We start from the raw sequence: 18,063 nt of genomic DNA, 5'->3' as shown, positions 1-18,063 counted from the left end.
AGTTCTTTAAAAATTAGAATGGAGCTGATAGAAGCTAATGACTTTATGAGAAAGCAAGAAATTACAAAACAAAAAGCAAAAGAATGAAAAAATAGAAGACAATGTGAAATATCTCATTGGAAAAGCAACTCATCCGAAAATAGATCCAAGAGAGACAATTTAAAAATTATGGGGCTACCTGAAAGCCATGATAAAAAAAGAGCCTAGACATCATCTTTCATGAAATTATCAAGGAAAACTGCCCTGATATTCTAGAACCAGAGGGTAAAATAAATATTGACAGAATTCACTGATCACCTCCTGAAAGAGATCCCAAAAGAAAAACTCATAAGAATATTGTAGCCAAGTTCCAGAGTTCCCAAGTCAAGTAGAAAATATTGCAAGAAGCTAGAAAGAAACAATTTGAGTATTGTGAAAATACAATCAGAATAACACAAAACCTAGCAGATTCTGCATTAAGAAATTGGAGGGTTTGGAATATGATATTCCAGAAGTCAAAGGAACTAGGATTAAAACCAAGAATCACCTACCCAGCAAAACTGAGTACAATACTTCAGGGGAAAAAATGGGCACTCGGTGAGAGAGGACTTTCAAGCATTCTTGATGAAAAGACCAGGGCTGAATAGAAAATTTGACTTTCAAACACAAGAATCAAGAAAAACATGAAAAGGTAAACAGGAAAGAGAAATCATAAGGGCCTTACTAAAGTTGAACTGTTTACGTTCCTACATGGAAAGATAGTTGCAATTCTTGAGATTTTTCTCAGTATTTGGTTAGTTGGAGGGATTATATACATATAGACACAGGGCATAGGGTGAGTTGAATAGAAAAGGATGATACCTAAAAAAATAAAATTAAGGGGTGAGAGAGGAATATATTGGGAGGAGAAAGGGAGAAATGGAATGGGGCAAATTATCTCTCATAAAAGAGGCAAGCAAAGGCTTTTTCAATGGAGGGAAAAAGGGGGGAGGTGAGAGGGGAAAAAGGGAAAAAATGAAATTTTCATCATTTTTGGCTTAAGGAGGGAATAACATGCACATTCAATTTGGTATGAAAATCTATTTTACTCTATAGGAAAGTAGGGGAGAAGAGGATAAGTGGGTTGTGGGGAGTGATGATAGAAGGGAGGGCAGATGGGATGATGGAGTAATTAGAAGTCAACACTTTGGGGATAGACAAGGTCTAAAGAGAGAATAGAATAAATGGGGGGCAGGATAGAATGGAGGGAAATATAATTAGTCTTATACAACATGACTATTATGGAAGTCTTTTGCAAAACTACACATATATAGCCTATATTGAATTGCTTGCTTTCGCAGTGGGTATGGGTGGGGAGGAAGGAAGGGAGAGAAGTTACAACTCAAAGTTTTAAGAATAAATATTGAGAATTGTTTTTGTATGCAGCTAGGAAATAAGAAATACGGGTAATGGAATATACAAATTTATCTTGCCCTACAAGAAAAGAGAAGATGGGGATAAGGGAAGATAGGAGTGTGATAGAAGAGAGAACAGATTGGGGGAAGGGGTAATCAGAATGCACAGCATTTTGGCATGGGTGGAAGGGAGAGATGGGGAAAAAATTTGGAACTCAAAATTTTGTGAAAATGAATGTTGAAAACTGAAAATAAATAAACATTAAAAAAAAGAATCAGAAACCAGTCTTTGCTCCCAAAAGACGGTAGTGTGGACTGTTATTTGAATTGCAGCATTGTCTGATTTATGGGGTACACAATTCTTATGCTCCATTTTGTTAATTTGACACTTAAAACAGTTTTTATGGTGTTTCATTGTAGCAACTATCAATATAAATAACTACTTCAAGACTGAAGTCTTGAAATGCATTTCTTAGCCTCTTATGTAATGCTCTTTCAGGAAATGAAGCTCTTAATAACAGGGAGTTTTCTTAGAAAAAACATTGGGTTATCGAATTGTTATAGTTTCTTAGATTTATATAGGTAGCTATAATCATATAAATGAATTACTTTACATGTTATAGAATTATTGATTTCATAGAATTATAGAATGGGAAGGAATGTTATCTACTTCACTCTTTGTTATATGACAAGTCTAACTTCTGTCTGAATACCTCCAGCAGCAGTGAATTTTTTATTTCTTGAGTTCTTTTATCAATTTGGATTTTTACATATCTAATATTTTTTCAAATCTTGTTCTGTCAAAATATCGGCAGCTTCTGTTTCCTTTTTTCCATTTGAATGAACAGCACCATTCAAGTTCAGGCCATCATTATCTATGATCTAGACTATTACTGCTGTTTTCTCCTAATTGATCACTTACTTTTCTTCTTCTGAAGTCTTCTTGTTTATATCCTTTTGTCAGTTGGAAAATGGCCCTTATTTTTATAAATTTGACTCAGTTTCCTGTGTACTTGAGAAATGAGACCTTTATCAGAGAAACTTACTGTGGATTTTTAAAAATATTACTTTGTTGTCTGTGATACCTTTTAGAAAACTATAGTTTCTCTGATTATCTCTTTTAATTGGGCCTGTTTTTACTTTTGTTTCATCTGAGGTCATAATTGCCATCCCTGCCTTTTTTTTTTTGGCCTCAGTTGAAGTATAATAAATTCTGCTCCAGTGCCTTATTTTAATTCTGTGTGTGTCTTTCTGTTTCAAGTGTGTTTTTTGTAAACAATATATTGTTCGATTCTGGTTTCTAATCCTTTCTGCTCTCTGCTTCCATTTTATGGGTGAGTTCTTTCATATTCACAGTTATGATTACTATATATTACCCTCCAAACTATTTTTTCTATTTATCCTTTTCTCTCTCTCTCTCTTTCTCTCTCTCTCTCTCTTTCTCCTTTCTGTCTCCCTCCCTCCCCCTTCAGAAGTCTGAAGTCTGTTTTGCTTTTGATCACTGCCTCCTTTAATCTACCCTCTCTTTTATTATTTTCTCTCCCTTCCTCCCCCTTATCTTCTTCCCCTCTTATTTCTTTGTTAGGTAAGATAGATTTCTATATCTTTCTGAGTGTGTATATATACTTTTCCCTTTTTGAACCAATTCTGATGAGAATGAGGTTCAGATGTTACCTGCCAGCCCCATCCCTGCAAGCCTTTTTCTTGCGTATACCTCTTTTATATGAGATAATTTTCCCTGTTCTTTTTCTCTTTTCCTTCTTCTCCTAGTGCATCCCTCTTTCTCAGTTCTTGTTGGGGAGGGATCATTTCAACATAATCAACTCACACCCATGACCTTTTTCTACATAGATTCCTTCTAACTGCTCTACTAATGATAAAGTTTTTAAGAGTTATATGTATTATCTTCCCATGTAGGAATGTAAACAATTTAATCTTAATGAATCTCATATCATTTCTTTTTCATGTTTACCTTTTTATACTTCTCTTGAGTCTTATGTTTGAACATATGTTCATCATATCAATGTTCATCAGGAATTCTGGAAAATTCTTTATTGTGTTAAGTGTCCACTTTAGCACTTGATATATTTATTATACCCAGTTTTGCTAGATAGGTTTTTCTTGTAATCCTAACTTCTTTGCTTTACTGAATATCATATTCTAAGCCCTATGCTCCTTGAATTTTTTTTGTACCACTCTCATTTCTTTTCCCAGTTTTTCCCCTACCACTTTTATTTCTTTAATTCCTCCAGGAGTTGTTATTAGGCTTATGTCACCTTCTGTCTACTGGTTCCTTCCCTACCTTTCACAAACATGACCATGTTTCTCCCATCCTTAAAAAACTCTTACTTGGTCCTTCCTTTTTCCACATTTCTTCTACACTTTGTGAGTAAACTTCATGCAAAGGCCACCTAAAATAGGTGCCTTAACTTGTCTCCCCTCACGTCCTTTACAACCTGGCTTCTGACCTCATCATTCCATCAAAACTACTCTCTCCCAAGTTACCCATGATGCCTTAATTGCCAGATCCACTAGCCTTTTCTCAGTCCTCATTCTTGTTGAAATCTGTATTCTTTGATACTATTGATCACCCTCTCCTTAATAGACTCTTTTCTCTTAAGTTTTTGACATACTACTCTCCCCTGATTCTCTTCCTATGTATATGGCCACTCCTCTGATCCTCATCTAGTTCATGACCTCTAACCAAAGGTGTCCCACAGGGTTCTGTCCTTGGCCCTCTTCTTTCTCTATGCGCCTTGGTGATCTTATTAGCTTTTAGGGATTTAACTAATATCTTTATGCCGAGTCTCAAATCTCCCTGTCCTGTCCTAACTTCTGCTGACCTCTAATCTCTTATTTCCAATTACCTTTCTGGAAATCTCAACATGAATGTTCAGTATACATCTAGGTTAAACTCAACATGTCCAAAAAACAGAACTCGTACTGTAGAGGGCAACATCATCTCCCAGTCTCTTCAGACTGGTAACCTCCAGTTTTCTTATACCTTACTTCCTACCACATACTCTTTGAGCCTTTGACACTATCCTCTTGGCTGTTCCACAAACAAGATTCTCCGTCTCTTAACTCTGAGCATTTTCTTTAGCTGTTCCTCTTGCCATGGAATGCTTTTCCTCCTCATATCTGCCTTCTGGCTTCCAGTGAGCCCGAAGTAAAATCGATCTTTTACAGAAAGCCTTCCCCAGCACTTCTTAATTCTAGTCCTGTCCTTCTTTTGGTTATTTACTATTCATCTGACATGTAGCTTGTTTGTATATATTTGTTTGTTTATTTACTTTCCTGTTAGATAATGGGCTCCTTGAGAGAGTCTTTTGCTTCTTTCTATATCTCCTGTGTTAACCATAATGGCTCATAACAAGTGCTTTAATGGGTAGTCTGCCTACCTCTCTTCCTTCCCCTCCATCTATTTGTCTGTCTTGTCAGTCAAGATGATACAGCATGTTAACCCATGATATCTCATTTTCCCAATATCCAACATTTATACTTGGGCCTGAAAAGTTGTCAGCCAAATTATTATTAAATGAAAAATGTATACTGTTTTCTCTAACTTGCACAATACCCATTACACAAATATTTGTCTTTTTATTTACTTAGACATTTAAACTTATGATCTAAAGTAAACCATGATGAAATAATCATGATTTAATTCAGATTTATTCAGTGCCTTTTTCTGTAAGTCATTGCATTAGATTCAGTGTGTATGTGGCATAGAAAGACACACGAACTGTACCTTCAAAGAATTTAAAGTGTAACAGGATAGGAAGAAGCACACAGGTCATTTAGGGTAGTTGATGTAAAGTATTTTCAGAGGCAGTTATGAGGAGATAAGGATATGGGGAGGATTGTTGAGAACTAAGCAGACAAAGATGATATTAAAGAGGAAAATAATAAAGATATGTTAGAAGTGGGTGCTTGATTCACTAAGGTCTTGAACTGAACATGAGGGGATGGGAATTGACTGTAATCAAGGATATGGGTGAAGGGGTTATCCTTGAAATGAAAGGACAGCAGAGACCAAGTGAAGATACAGAGGAACCTTGAGGGGAGTTTGAGGGAAGGTCATTCCAAACACTCTTGGATATTCCAAAAGAGTAGGGTGCAAGGTAGTGCTAGGAGGAAGTTGCAAAACTTGAGCATAGAAAGTTTAGGAGTGTCATGCCAGTTTCTCTGCTACTGAGCTTAACTTTTCAGTAGGTTACAGTGAGCATTAATGACATAGTAGGTACTTTAGCAACATAGTTACTGTGAATTCTTTAATGTATATATAATCAATTTGACTTCATACTTATTGGTAGATTGTGACTTGAGTATAAAATTAACTAAATCTTTGTTAAATATGTAGTTATATAGACAATATGGGAGGCATTTTGAATGTGTTTTTATTTTTGGCATTTTATTTTTATTGTAGTGATTTACTAAAATAAGACTGACTGTTGGCTAAATAAAATGGATGTCATTAGGCAGTATATAATTATATTCACTAATTGTAATTTTAGAATGTGTAATTTACTTAGAAAAAAGAGCAAGAAAGTCAGTTTCCTGGAAGGAAACCGTGACCTTCTCCTCATAATGTCACTTCAGATTTTGTTGAACTAGTGAATGCATAATTACACAATCTTCTGTTTTAATGGTAGATTTTTGGGTTATAGCAAATTATATGTATGACTTCCTTATGAAGTTTATGAGACACAGTAGAATTTCAATGATATGGAAAAGCTGGACGTTTAACCTGAGCTCAAACATGTATTTCAGGTAGAAAATTCCAAAGATAATGAAGAAGATCTCCTCCAAAGAGAAATTGCTGGAAGACAATCTCGAAGAAGATTTAGGAAAATTAACCACAGGGGAGAACGACAGACCATCACTGACAATGTGGATGCTAACAGTTATCTTACTGTAAGTATGCTTAGAACCATCATATTAATCTGATTTTAATTTTTATGGATTGGTATTTTTTGTTGATGTCAGAATGACTTAAAAATAGTCATAAATCTTACTGTATGTTGCCCATATCTTCCCATCCTCAAAAAACCTTCACTTGATTCTCCCATTCCCTGCTAACTATTGTCCTATATTTCTTCTGCCCTTTGTAGCTAAAATCCTTGAAAATACCATCTATAGTCAGCTTCTACTTTTTTTCCCTCTCGTTCTTCTCTTAACCCCTTATGCTCTAGCTTCTGACTTTTATCATTTCACCAAAACTGCTCTCTTCCAATTGCCTTATCCAGTGACCTTTTCTTGTTTGTCATTCTCTTTGACCTCTCTTGATACTTTGACTTTGCTGATTACTTTTTCTTCCTTGATACTGTCTTCTCTCTAGATTTTTGGGACACTGCTATTTCCTGGTTCTCCTTCTACCTTTCTAACTACTCATTTTCTATCTCTTTTGCTGTATCCTCTTCCAGATGACACTTTCTATCCTTAAGGGTTCTGTCCTGGGTCCTCTTCTCCCTTTTTACTATTTCATTTGGTGACCTCATCAGCTTCCATGGATTTAATTACTATCTTTATCTCTCTTCTCATCTCCAATCTTGCATCTCCAACTGCCTTTCAGATGTCTCAAACTCCATGGTTGTAAAAGTAAACTAAGATAGAATCTAGATTATCTGTTAAATTTCTGTATTTGTGGCTTGTTTATATAAAAACTTTGACCATTTCATTCTTGCTAGCAAAAAAGATGCCATGACTATGGTATTTCTGATTCCTAAAATTGTGTTGAAGTGGCTGACTTCACTCTTTTTTGTTTGAAGGACCTATGTTAAATCTACACTTTTGCATTTAGTACAGTTTTTCAAGGGGAGGAAACTACATATCATTTGTAAATTTCTTTATTCTGCTGAATATCATCTGTAGAAAAGTATTTGATCTAGCTACTGGACTATTGGAGATAGCTTTTAGAAAATTGAGCTTCCAGTCTATCTTAACTATAAGTATTGAATAGAAAAGAGAAATATTCTATTTTATTTGTATTTCTTTTTAACTGATGGGATCAATTATTAGGAAAAAACTCTGCTTCTGGCTTATGGTAGTTTAAATTTCAACTATTGACTTAAATGTCATCATTAATGATACTTTGTGGAATATGCAAACACTGTGGTAGATAATTTAATAATCAGTAAGCATTTTTTATGTGCCTCAAACTCTGATATAGATACAAAAGAGAGAAAGCCCCTGCCCTCAAGTAACATATATGTCACTAGAGTATATATTCATTCACCAATTAGAAAAATACAGGACATTTGCAGAATAACTATACAGCGATTTTGGGAATGGTACACTGAAAAATAGAGAATCAAATGAAGGAGGAGGCACTTGAACTGAACCTTGAAGGAATCTTGGGGTACCAGGAAAAATGAAGGTAACAGGGGGAACATTCTAGGCTTGGGGGATAGACTATGCAAAGACATAGTGGCAGTAGCCATTGACTTCTGAGGATGAGGGAACTGCTTAGTCTCAGTATTATTTACCACTGGAGCACTTGATATCCATTATCATTTAAATATTGATTCAAGCTGTCAATTTGACAGTTGATTTGTGAAATATCATCATCTTCTTTATTTTTAGTATGATCAGGGTATCAAAATTAAATCCCTAGGAAGGGTATCACCATCCTTCCTAGACCATTATTATTTTTGAATGGGTGGTATGATTGAGGTAAATTCATATTCTTCAGAGAATATTTTCATTCAGCAAACATATTATTTCATTCAACAGACTGTTTTGGTATTATTGCTCAATAGATAATATATCTAACTGAATTAATATGCCTAATTTTTTAACAAACTTACAAAGCTTATCCATCATTACATATATTGAAAATGATATTGATCTGGGCTCAGAATTGATTAAGAGGAAATGAATGGATTCAGTTGTATAAAACTTTCATTGACTCTGATCTATCTTGAACAAAAACATGCCTTAACCAACCGGTCCTCCTCTCTAACACATATCCTCTCTGTGTGACATTGGGCAAGTCACTATTTAATTTCTTTATTGCCTGAGACATTTCCCCAGGGTAAGAAGAGCAGTGACTGATCTCCATTTATTGAAGAAGTTTCATCACCTGGATCTTCCTATAGTGATGAAATCTTACTTCTACCCAGGTCCTATAGGGAAAGTGGATATATTCCTTGTTCCCCTTTGCCTGTCTCAGACTCTCCCCTTTATGGTCACTTAGCAGCCTCCTCCTTTGAAGTTTGTGAAATAAAAATTTTCACCCAAATCCAGATCATGGTAACTGTTATATACCATCCCCACTCAGGTCATTTTCTCTTATTTCTCTAGGAGTTTGGTGCCATCATGTTCTTCTTCTCACCACTTGCCCCTGTATTTCATTGTTCTTGTTCAGTCATTTCAGTCATGTCCATTTTGTTTTGACTCTATTTGGTGTTTCCTTGGCAAAGATAGTGGTGTTTGCTATTTCCTTCTCTAGCTCATTTTATAGATGAGGAACTGAGGCAAACAGGGTTACGTGATTTGCCCAGAGTCTCATAGCTAGTATAACTAGGCCAGATTTGAACTCAGGAAGATCAGTCTTTCTGACTTCTACTTCTTTAACTAGAAACTCTGATATTCTTTTTTCTGATCATAACCTCCTATCATTTCATCTCTCCCTGTGCCTTACCCTCCTGTACCTATTTTTCACCTTCATTGAACCCTTTAATTCCTCTACCCCTTAGTACTTTTTCAGACCATTGCCCCTGCTTTGACTTGTATATCATCCTGTGCTCTCAAAACCCTCTCTTTTAGGAACAGAAGAGAAATTGTGGGAATAATTCAGGGTTAAAGTTGACAAGAGGTGATCCATTTGGGTAGGTGTAGCACCAATGGGATATTCACAGCACCTCTGGTGATCATGAATATCCCAGCGCAATTCTGAATAACGAAATACCACAGACTCTCCACATGGAAGGCAGAACCAAAACATTTATTCAGACACCAGAAAGCCAGATCCATCATTGTAACAAAAATCTATACACAATAACAATGCAGAGGAGAACACCATCCCCAAATCTTTCTCCTGCTAGGCTTCCCACAAACCAGGTCCATTACACTTCATCACAAGCATGCTCTCTTAAACAAAATCACAATCACAGAATCATTCATGCTACTCAGGAGCCTGCATCCTTCCTAGCTCTGACTGCTCTCAAGACTAATTTCCTCCCACCTCTGCTCTAGGTCCACCTCTTCCTGTTCTACTAATTCAGCAAACTCCTCCTACCACAGACTCCATGTGACTCAGACTCATGGGACTCAGGCTTCCATGTAACCCAGGCATGTTATTTGGGCCTGTTAATGAATGAGAAAGATCTCCTCATTTAAATTGCCATTACAGCAGGGATCATTTTATTCTTTACACTTGTACCCTTAATGTAGTTCTTGGCACATAGTAGGTACTTAATAAATGTTTGTTGATTATTTCAGTGGTCCTGTGTGACTGCAAATTATAGAATAGCACAGTCTTCAAAGAATTTAAATTTTAGACCTCCTGGCAGTAGAGATGGGCATGATAGGTGTAAGCAAGCTGTAGCATATTATACATGACAAAGTAGAACACAGCATAAAGGATGTCATCAGCTCTTGCTCCTGATTCTCCTCCCTCCCTCTGATTGGAGAGGGTGGAAGATAGATCTTGGTAAGCTTTTCCCAGATCTACTATTTAAGGATGTCACCTGAGGGATTCTTCTCATCATTTCCCAAATGTCTACTTTCTTGAACTTCATCATTTCTAGAATCTTATCATTCTGCAAAATGGAATCAACCCTGAAATTCCCACATTTTTAGAACCTTCTGCCCTGAGGGTCCCTTCTTCCCTCTGGTTGAAGACTGTGGGAGGTGGACATCTGGGAGCTCTACCTGATCTTCCACCATTTAATTCTTCTTGTCATTTCCTACCCAACCACAGAGACTTATCATTTTTCAAGATAAAATCCAGTCAAAAGCTCATACTTCCTCATATCATTTCCCACATAGGCTACATGACTTTATGATACTGTGCAGCCCTTTTCCTGCTCCCTTTTATCTTCTATATATTATCTCCCTCATTAAATTGTGAGTGCCTTAAGAGCAGGAACTGTTTGCTACCTGTTTTGTATTCCTGTACTTAGCACTATGTCTGCAGCATAGGATGTGCTTAATTAATTTTGTTGATAGTGACTCATCAAAAAGGAGGTATATGACCACAGTAAGTGTCCCCGCAATGTTTTGAAAGTGAAAGAAAAATTCATTGGTATCCAAATAAAGTCAAGAATGCTAAGGAATACCATTAGAATGGTAAGTGAACTGCCTATAGAGGATATGAAATACAATTTCATAATAAGAGAATGTGGACTAGAATATCACTTGAAAGAGTCTTCAGCAACCATCTAATCTAACATATACCTGAAAAAGAATCCTTCTACATTATTTCTGAGAAGAGGATATCCATTTTCTTTATTTGAAGATCTTTAATGCCAGACTTGGACTTTATAATATCTGCTCATTGCTCATGATTCTACTATCTGGGGATAAGTATGCATGCTTAGGTTGCAATCTGCACTGTTAGAATAGACTGACTGAAGTTTTCTTCTTGAGATATGTATTTATTCCACAGAGATTTCTGAATTGCTTTTTCTGAATTGACTGTACATTTAGTTCCATTAAAGTTTTTTAAAAATTAAGAATCTAATACGTGTAACAAACTTGGTACCAAAGATATAAAATGTAAAGTAATATATTCATTCCCTTTAAGGAGGATTCTGATATTTCATAGTTACAAACATTCCCCATGGTAGAAGCTTTTACTCTTTCAAAGGAAGATTTAAATTTTTGAAACTTTCAAGAGTGAAGTGAATACCAGTAGATAAGATGGTTTATAGAATCAGAGTAACTACCATTTTTCTAGTTAGGAGGAGACAGAAAGGGGAGAGGTGATTAGAAAAAAAAATGGCACTGCTTATGCAATTTATAAATTGTCTCATAGGGGAAATTTTAAAAAAGTAATTTTGGAAAATGGCAACATCTTTAAAATATGTAGCTTTCTAAGGATCCTGTTTGAATGATAACACTCAATTCAGATATGTAATGATGATGTATTTGTTTCTCTTCCATTAAAGTTGTATCAATACCTTATTGTGATATGAAAGTTATCTGTCTGGAATGTAATGCTCATCCTTTCTTATGGCACAAGAATGTCTTGTTATATTCACATGCTAGATTAACTGTTTTCAAGTTGCTGGAAGTTCCTCTCTAGTTTCCAGGTTCTTTGCTATTATAATACTGCTAGGAATACTTTTGTAAACATTTTTTTCCTGTCAGTAATGTTAACATAGGGTGCTAGCGGTCAGTTCATTGAGTCATAGGGTATAAACAATGTTGTAACTTTAATAAAATTCCAGATTGCTTTCCAAAAAGGGTTATATCTCTCTGTTCACAATGTTAACAGCAATGTAACTGCTATGGCATGCCTGTTTTGCCATAACATAACCAGTTTGGGATTTTATTATGTTCAACTATTTTTGATAAGTTAATGGATATAATCTTTATCTTTAATTCTTATTTCTCTGATTATTAGATATTTGAAACTTTTTTCGGATGGATAGTCATAATTTGTTTTTTTAGAAAATTTATTTTTTGTATACATTTTATTTTGACACAGTAAATAATAACACCTGAGCATCACTATTTCCTGCTCCCACACATAAGGTACATTTCTTCAAGAATAATTAAATCAAACTGCATACTTATATAACTGTGATTGATATACTTACCATTTTGTTGTTTACCAGATGTTTCCAAAGAGAAACCAGCCTATCAGCAAGCATTTGTTACATAGCTAGTGTGCAACAGGCATTGTAATGTATCATAAGGAAGCTTAAGAAAAAAGTAGAAAGATATTTTTCCTTCATGGAGCTGATATTCTGTTTTGGATGTAATATGTATACGTAAGTAAATACAAATTATGTAGAAAAGAGAAGGTAATGGAGGAGTGAAGCATTAGTAGCTAGAGAGAGGAGAATTGTGTAAGAGAAATCATTTGCGCATTTAAAGGAAACTGGAGCTTCTAAAAAAGTTGAAAAAGACATTCTACACATGAAGAGGCAGTCATTTCAAAGGCACAGAGATGGAATATGGAATGTTATGGATGAGGAATAGTAATGCCATTTTGGCTGGATTGTAACAAAGGTAGAAAACTGTATTGGACCAGATAGTGAAAGGCTTTAAATGCTAGAGTAGTTTGTATTTGATCCTTGAAATAAGAGGGAGCCACTGGAGTTATTAGTCAGAACAGTGACATGGTCAGACCTGCACATTAAGAAAAATATTTTGGCACTGTATGGAGGATGGATTGGAGAGGAGAGAGACTTGACGCAGGGAGACCAATTTGAGGTCTGTTAACAGTAGTTTAGGTGAGGGATAATGATGCCTTATACTAGAGTCATGATTCTATGAGGTATGGGCTGCAAAAATCCAATCTGGAACGAAAGGCAGCATAGGAAGAATTTTGACCATGATCAGTTTATTAGAAGACTAGTGGTCCCTAAGCATTTTGATCTAGGACCTTCCTCTTGGTCACAAATCCTTCAGCTCATGGGCCATGGGTTTTTATAGCCCTTACGAGGTCACTAAAAAGAGAACGAGGTGGTACAATTGCATGACTGGTCATTTGCAAAAGTGGGGAAACTCCTTTGATTGACTGATCTTCTGAAGTAGAGGCACTCCTATGATTGGCTAAGGGATACATCCATCATCCATTAGTACTTTGTCAGTAGTTTTCTAGGGCTTTTCACAAATCACAAGACTTTGTCAGTAGTATCTTTGAGCATTACACAGGCTGTAAGAACATCATGACAAGGTAACAAGGAAGCTAAGCTGTGGTTTTTCAAATGTAGTCCTCCCATGGGATTCATAGGAGTTTGGGAGTGGTGGGGTGGTGGTGGTGCCAGTTCAAGAAATTCTTAACACAAGTTAATATGAATTCTTATAACAGGTCTAATATAGTATAAATCAGTCCTATACGTCAATTAGAAGTAGTATTATCATTAACACATAGTGGATTAATTTATTATAACCTACATAACTCTTATTCTTCCTTCATTAACTAATTCTAACAACTCATCTACTTAACTCACTAACCCAATCACCAATACCCATTAAATCACAATAAATTGAGTAAATACTGACTAAATTGAGTAGGGGTATCAAATTATTTTAATGGGGAAGGAACAATGAGGAAATTGTTGTTGACTTGAATTGTTGTTAAATTGATTGTTGTAGAAATGAGAGTAACAAAACTCAGACTTGACTGGATACTTGAAGTAAGAATTGAGGAATCAGGGATGATACCAAGGTTGTGACCAGAAGAAAGGTATTTCTTTTGACAGAAATATGAAACTTGAAGAGAGGCATGGGTTTTAGGGTAAAGAAAATGAATTCTCCATTGAATATGTTGAATTTGATATGTTTAATGGGACATTCATTTGGAAATTGTTGATTTCCATAGGCAGTTGTTGATTCGGGACTGGAACTCAAGAGAGAGAAGTTAAGTCTGGGTATGGACATGTGGGAGTCATTTATATAGAGATAATTATTGAGCCCTTAGGAGTTGATGAGGTCACTTCAAGAGAAGGGAGCCATAGGACGGAGACATGTACAATAGTCATAGTTAGTGGACATGATGGGGACAGATCTAGCAAAGGAGAACCAAGAGAGAGCAGTGTCATGACAATCAAAAGAAGAAAAGATGTCAGGATTGCCAGGGAGTCACTCTTTTAGTTGGAGCTAGGGGAATGCTGGAAAACCACGTTTCCCTGAATGCCAAACATAGAAGAAGCATGAAGAGAAGAGATCTTAAATAAAGGGAAATTTGTTAAACAGTAGATTCGGGATTCCATATAGTACAGTGGTGTGTGTGGATAGTGATGAGAGAAAGGATTACAGTAGCCAGGGTAGGGATCTGTGGAATGGATTTCTCTTACGAATCTTGTTATTCACTATTACTGGGACCAGAAAAGTATGAAGTAAGGGTTTCCCAGCTGTTGTAGATAGGTTTCCATTGCTTTTCTTACCTTTAAGAATTCTATGAATGATAGTATCTCTCAGATTCTGCTTATGAGTAGCTTTTTCTGTAGGTAAGGTCTTGGCATCCAGAAGTCTAGTCTCTGGATTTTTGGCCCTAGAGATGGGTTTTTGATAAGAGGGCCATTTGTTAGAGGCTCTGGTCCAAAAAGTGAGAGGTCTGGTACCTGGAGCTCTCTTCCTAGAAGTGAAGAGGGTATAGTACCAACATTACCTATTTTATTTGGCCTAAGTTTTGTTGCCTTTTAGGGTTGTCCTTATATTATTTAATCTTGTATGTTCTTTTAAATATACTTTTTTCACTTATATATCACTCATATCAAATTAATTTTCTCATATTCCTCTGAATTCTTCATATTCATTGTTCCAGGGTTAAGTGGCTCACCGAGGATCACACAGCTGCTAGTAAATACCAGAGGCTGGATTTGAACTCAGGAAGAAGAGTCTTCCTGACTTCAGACCTGGCACTCTATCCACTGTATTACCTAGCTGCCCTTCCACATCATTAGTAGCATTATTTGTAATAAGAAAAACCTGTAAAAATAAGTTCTACGTCATTAGGCATATATTTTTTCCACTTTTTCTTATCACAAATAGTGCTACTATTCATTTCAGTTTAATAAACATTTATTAAGGACTCCCTGTGTGCAAGCATTGTCTAGGTACTGGAAATACAAAAATAAAAATAAAAAACATACTACCCTATAGGAGCTTACATACTACTAAAGGATAGAAATTATGCACAAAAATGTTAATATAAGAGACTTTGAAAGAGAGAGCTCTGAAAACTGAGAGGAATTAAGGAAAGTTTTACATAGGATATATCACAGACAAAGGAGAATTAGTTTTATGTGTGCACATAAACACACAGTTTGTTTTAGAAATACACAATGCTTAACAGGGAAACCAGTAGGGGTGGGAGGCAGGGAGAGTAGTTAAGAGAGAGGAATGATCACTAGGGCAGGAATGGTCACAAGCAAAACTTTCTGTTCATAAAGGGAGATTTTAAGTGGAGATAGACAAGAAAAATGACTTAGAATCTAAGGAGTTGTCTTATCCGTATAGACTGTTTGGGAAATGGTTGAACAAACTATGGTCTATGAATGTAGTGGAATGTCATTATGCTGTAAGGAATAACAAGATGATTTCAAGTGATTCTGGTGCTATAAATTAAAAAATTGAGAAGACAGACCTAAGAACTCTGATCTTCTGAAGTGCTTGACCAGTCATGTCTCCTGAAAACCTATAATAAAGCATATTTCCCATGTCCTAGTAGAGAACTGGTTTTGAGGTGTAGAAAGAGGAATATGTTTTTGAACTTAGTCATTGTGTGTATTTGTTACGCACGACTGTTCTCATTGGTTAAAAAGATTTTATTTTGTTCTTTTGATTAATTGGAGTGGAGTTAATTGGTGAGGGATGGCTCACAATAGTGCTGCCAAAAAAATGATGTTTCAAAGGAAGCACAAACAGGACAGTTGAAAGTAGAATTCATTACATACTTTCAAAAAATAGAAAGCAATGTGGACATTCATGGTTTCATACAGATTCATATTTTTGTGTTATGTGTGTATGGAATTACTCTTTTTTTCTGTTAAAGTTCAGAATAATAAAAAAAAAATGCAAGATAATTTTTTTTTTAGCAGTTTGAGTTGAGTGGCTGAGTTGGGAACCTGCTTGTAAGATGTTGAGAAATGAGTGGCAAGTAAGGAAGTTGAAATAAAGAATGTAGATAGGAGAGCCAAGATCCAAGATGGTGGAGTAAAAAGCGAGTTACTCTCATCCTTCCTTATTGACCTGTGAAAGCTCAGAAAATACCACCCTAGGAAAAACCCTGGAACAGGTGAGCCCAAAGAAAGATGGTGTGCAGCAGTCTTGTAGCTCAGGAAACTTGGGAGATTAACAGGAAAGGCTCTCTTGCTCTGGGGGAAGGGGAGCAATACAGGATGGGAGTTGTCCCAGGAAGCCCCACCTCAGCAAACCAGGGGAAGCTCCTGAGTCCCAGGGTGTTGGGGCAGACAAGTGCCAACACCAGGATCCTCAGGTACCTCAGCACGGGCAGGGGAACTAGTAGACACCAGCTCAGAAAACTACCATATGGGCCAGTGTTCTCCAGCAGCCAAATCTCCCAGTGCTTCAGCACAACTCCAGGAAGCACAATTTCAGGAGGCACAGCTCCAGGCTGGCAGACACCCTCCAGCAGCCAAACATTCCACTGCTTTAAAGAAGCCCAGATGAGCAAGTGACCTCCAGGGGCCAGACTTCCCACCCCCACACTGAGAGCTCCAGTGTTACTGACTCAACTCAGCATTAGGTAAGATGCCAGACCCCTACATTCTCCAGCTGCCGGTATCTGAGACCCCAGAACAGAAAGCCAGTGACCAGATTCTAGGTCCCCAGCACAAGAACCTTCAGTCAATGCCCCTGTGCTCAACTTTAAAGGCCAGGAAATAGACCAACAACATGAGCAAAAAGGAGAAATAGACAGTGACCATAGATTCTTATTATGGGGACAGGGAAAATCAAGGCACAAATTAAGAAGACAACAACATTGTCAGTATACTCACATCTGAAACCTCAAAGGGGAATATGAACTGGTCTTAAGCCCAAAAAAGCCTTTTTGGAAGAGCTTCAGAAGAATTTTAAAAGTCAAATAAGATAGTTAGAAGAAAAATTGAGAAAAAGAATGAGAGGTATGCAAGGGAGAGGCAGTAGCTTGGAAAAGAAAGGACAATGAAAGCAGGTCCTTAAAGAATACAATGAGCCAAATGAAACAGTTTGTTAAAAAATTAGACTTGGGCAAGCTAATGACGCTAGAATCAGTCAAACAGAAACAAGGAATGAATAAATAGAAGAAAATACAAAATGCCTCATTGGTAAAACAACAGATCTGGAAAATAGATCTAGGAGAGACTATTTAAAAATTATTGGTCTACCTGAAAACCATGATGAAAAAAAGAGCCTGGATGGCATCTTTCAGGAAATCTGCCCTGAGGTTTTAGAACCACAGGTCACATAGTCATTGAAAAAATTCACCAGTCACCTCCTGAAAGAGATCTTGAATTGAAAATGCCAAGGAGTATTGTTGTCAAATTCCAAAATTACCAGGTCAAAGAAAAAATACTGCAAGAAGTCAGAAAGAAACAATTTAAATATCATGGAAACACAGTCAGGATTACATAGGACCTTGCAGCTTCTACATTAAAACATCAGAGGGTGTGGAATACAATATTCCATAGGGGAAAGGAGCTTGGATTATAACCAAGGATCAACTACCCAGTGAAATTGAGCATAATCTTTCAGAGAAGGAGATGTACTTTCAGTGAAATAGGGGACTTCTAAACCTTCTGTTGAAAAGACCAGAGCTCAGCAGAAAATTTGATCTTCAAAACCAAAGTTCAGGAGAGATATAAAAATGTAAGCAGGAAAGAAAAAAACAACATGGGCAAACTGTTTATATCTCTGCAAGGGAAGATGACATTTGTAACTCTAGAGAACTTTATTGTTGTTATGCCATTTAAAAGGGGTATACAAAGACAGAAGGTATGGGTATGAGTTGACTTTGATGTGGTGATAAAAAAAATCTAAGTGGTGAAAAGGGATTGTTCTGGGAGAA

At 36.4% G+C, this 18,063-nt stretch overlaps 1 protein-coding gene across 9 annotated transcripts in view; it reads left to right on the top strand.

Annotated features, from left to right (window-relative positions):
• The window catches only part of RAPGEF6 (Rap guanine nucleotide exchange factor 6), a 225,407-nt gene that overhangs the window by 54,906 nt on the left and 152,438 nt on the right, over positions 1–18,063 (top strand). For all 9 annotated transcript variants that reach the window (XM_072629969.1, XM_072629966.1, XM_072629967.1 and 6 more), the window contains one exon: positions 6,144–6,287. In XM_072629969.1, coding sequence (XP_072486070.1) covers positions 6,144–6,287 — 144 coding nt within the window. The remainder of the gene's footprint in view (positions 1–6,143; positions 6,288–18,063) is intronic.

This window comes from Notamacropus eugenii, chromosome 1 (assembly GCF_028372415.1).
Source record: "Notamacropus eugenii isolate mMacEug1 chromosome 1, mMacEug1.pri_v2, whole genome shotgun sequence".
NCBI classification, from domain to species: Eukaryota; Metazoa; Chordata; class Mammalia; order Diprotodontia; family Macropodidae; genus Notamacropus; species Notamacropus eugenii.
This window is presented reverse-complemented; position numbering and strand designations above follow the sequence as displayed.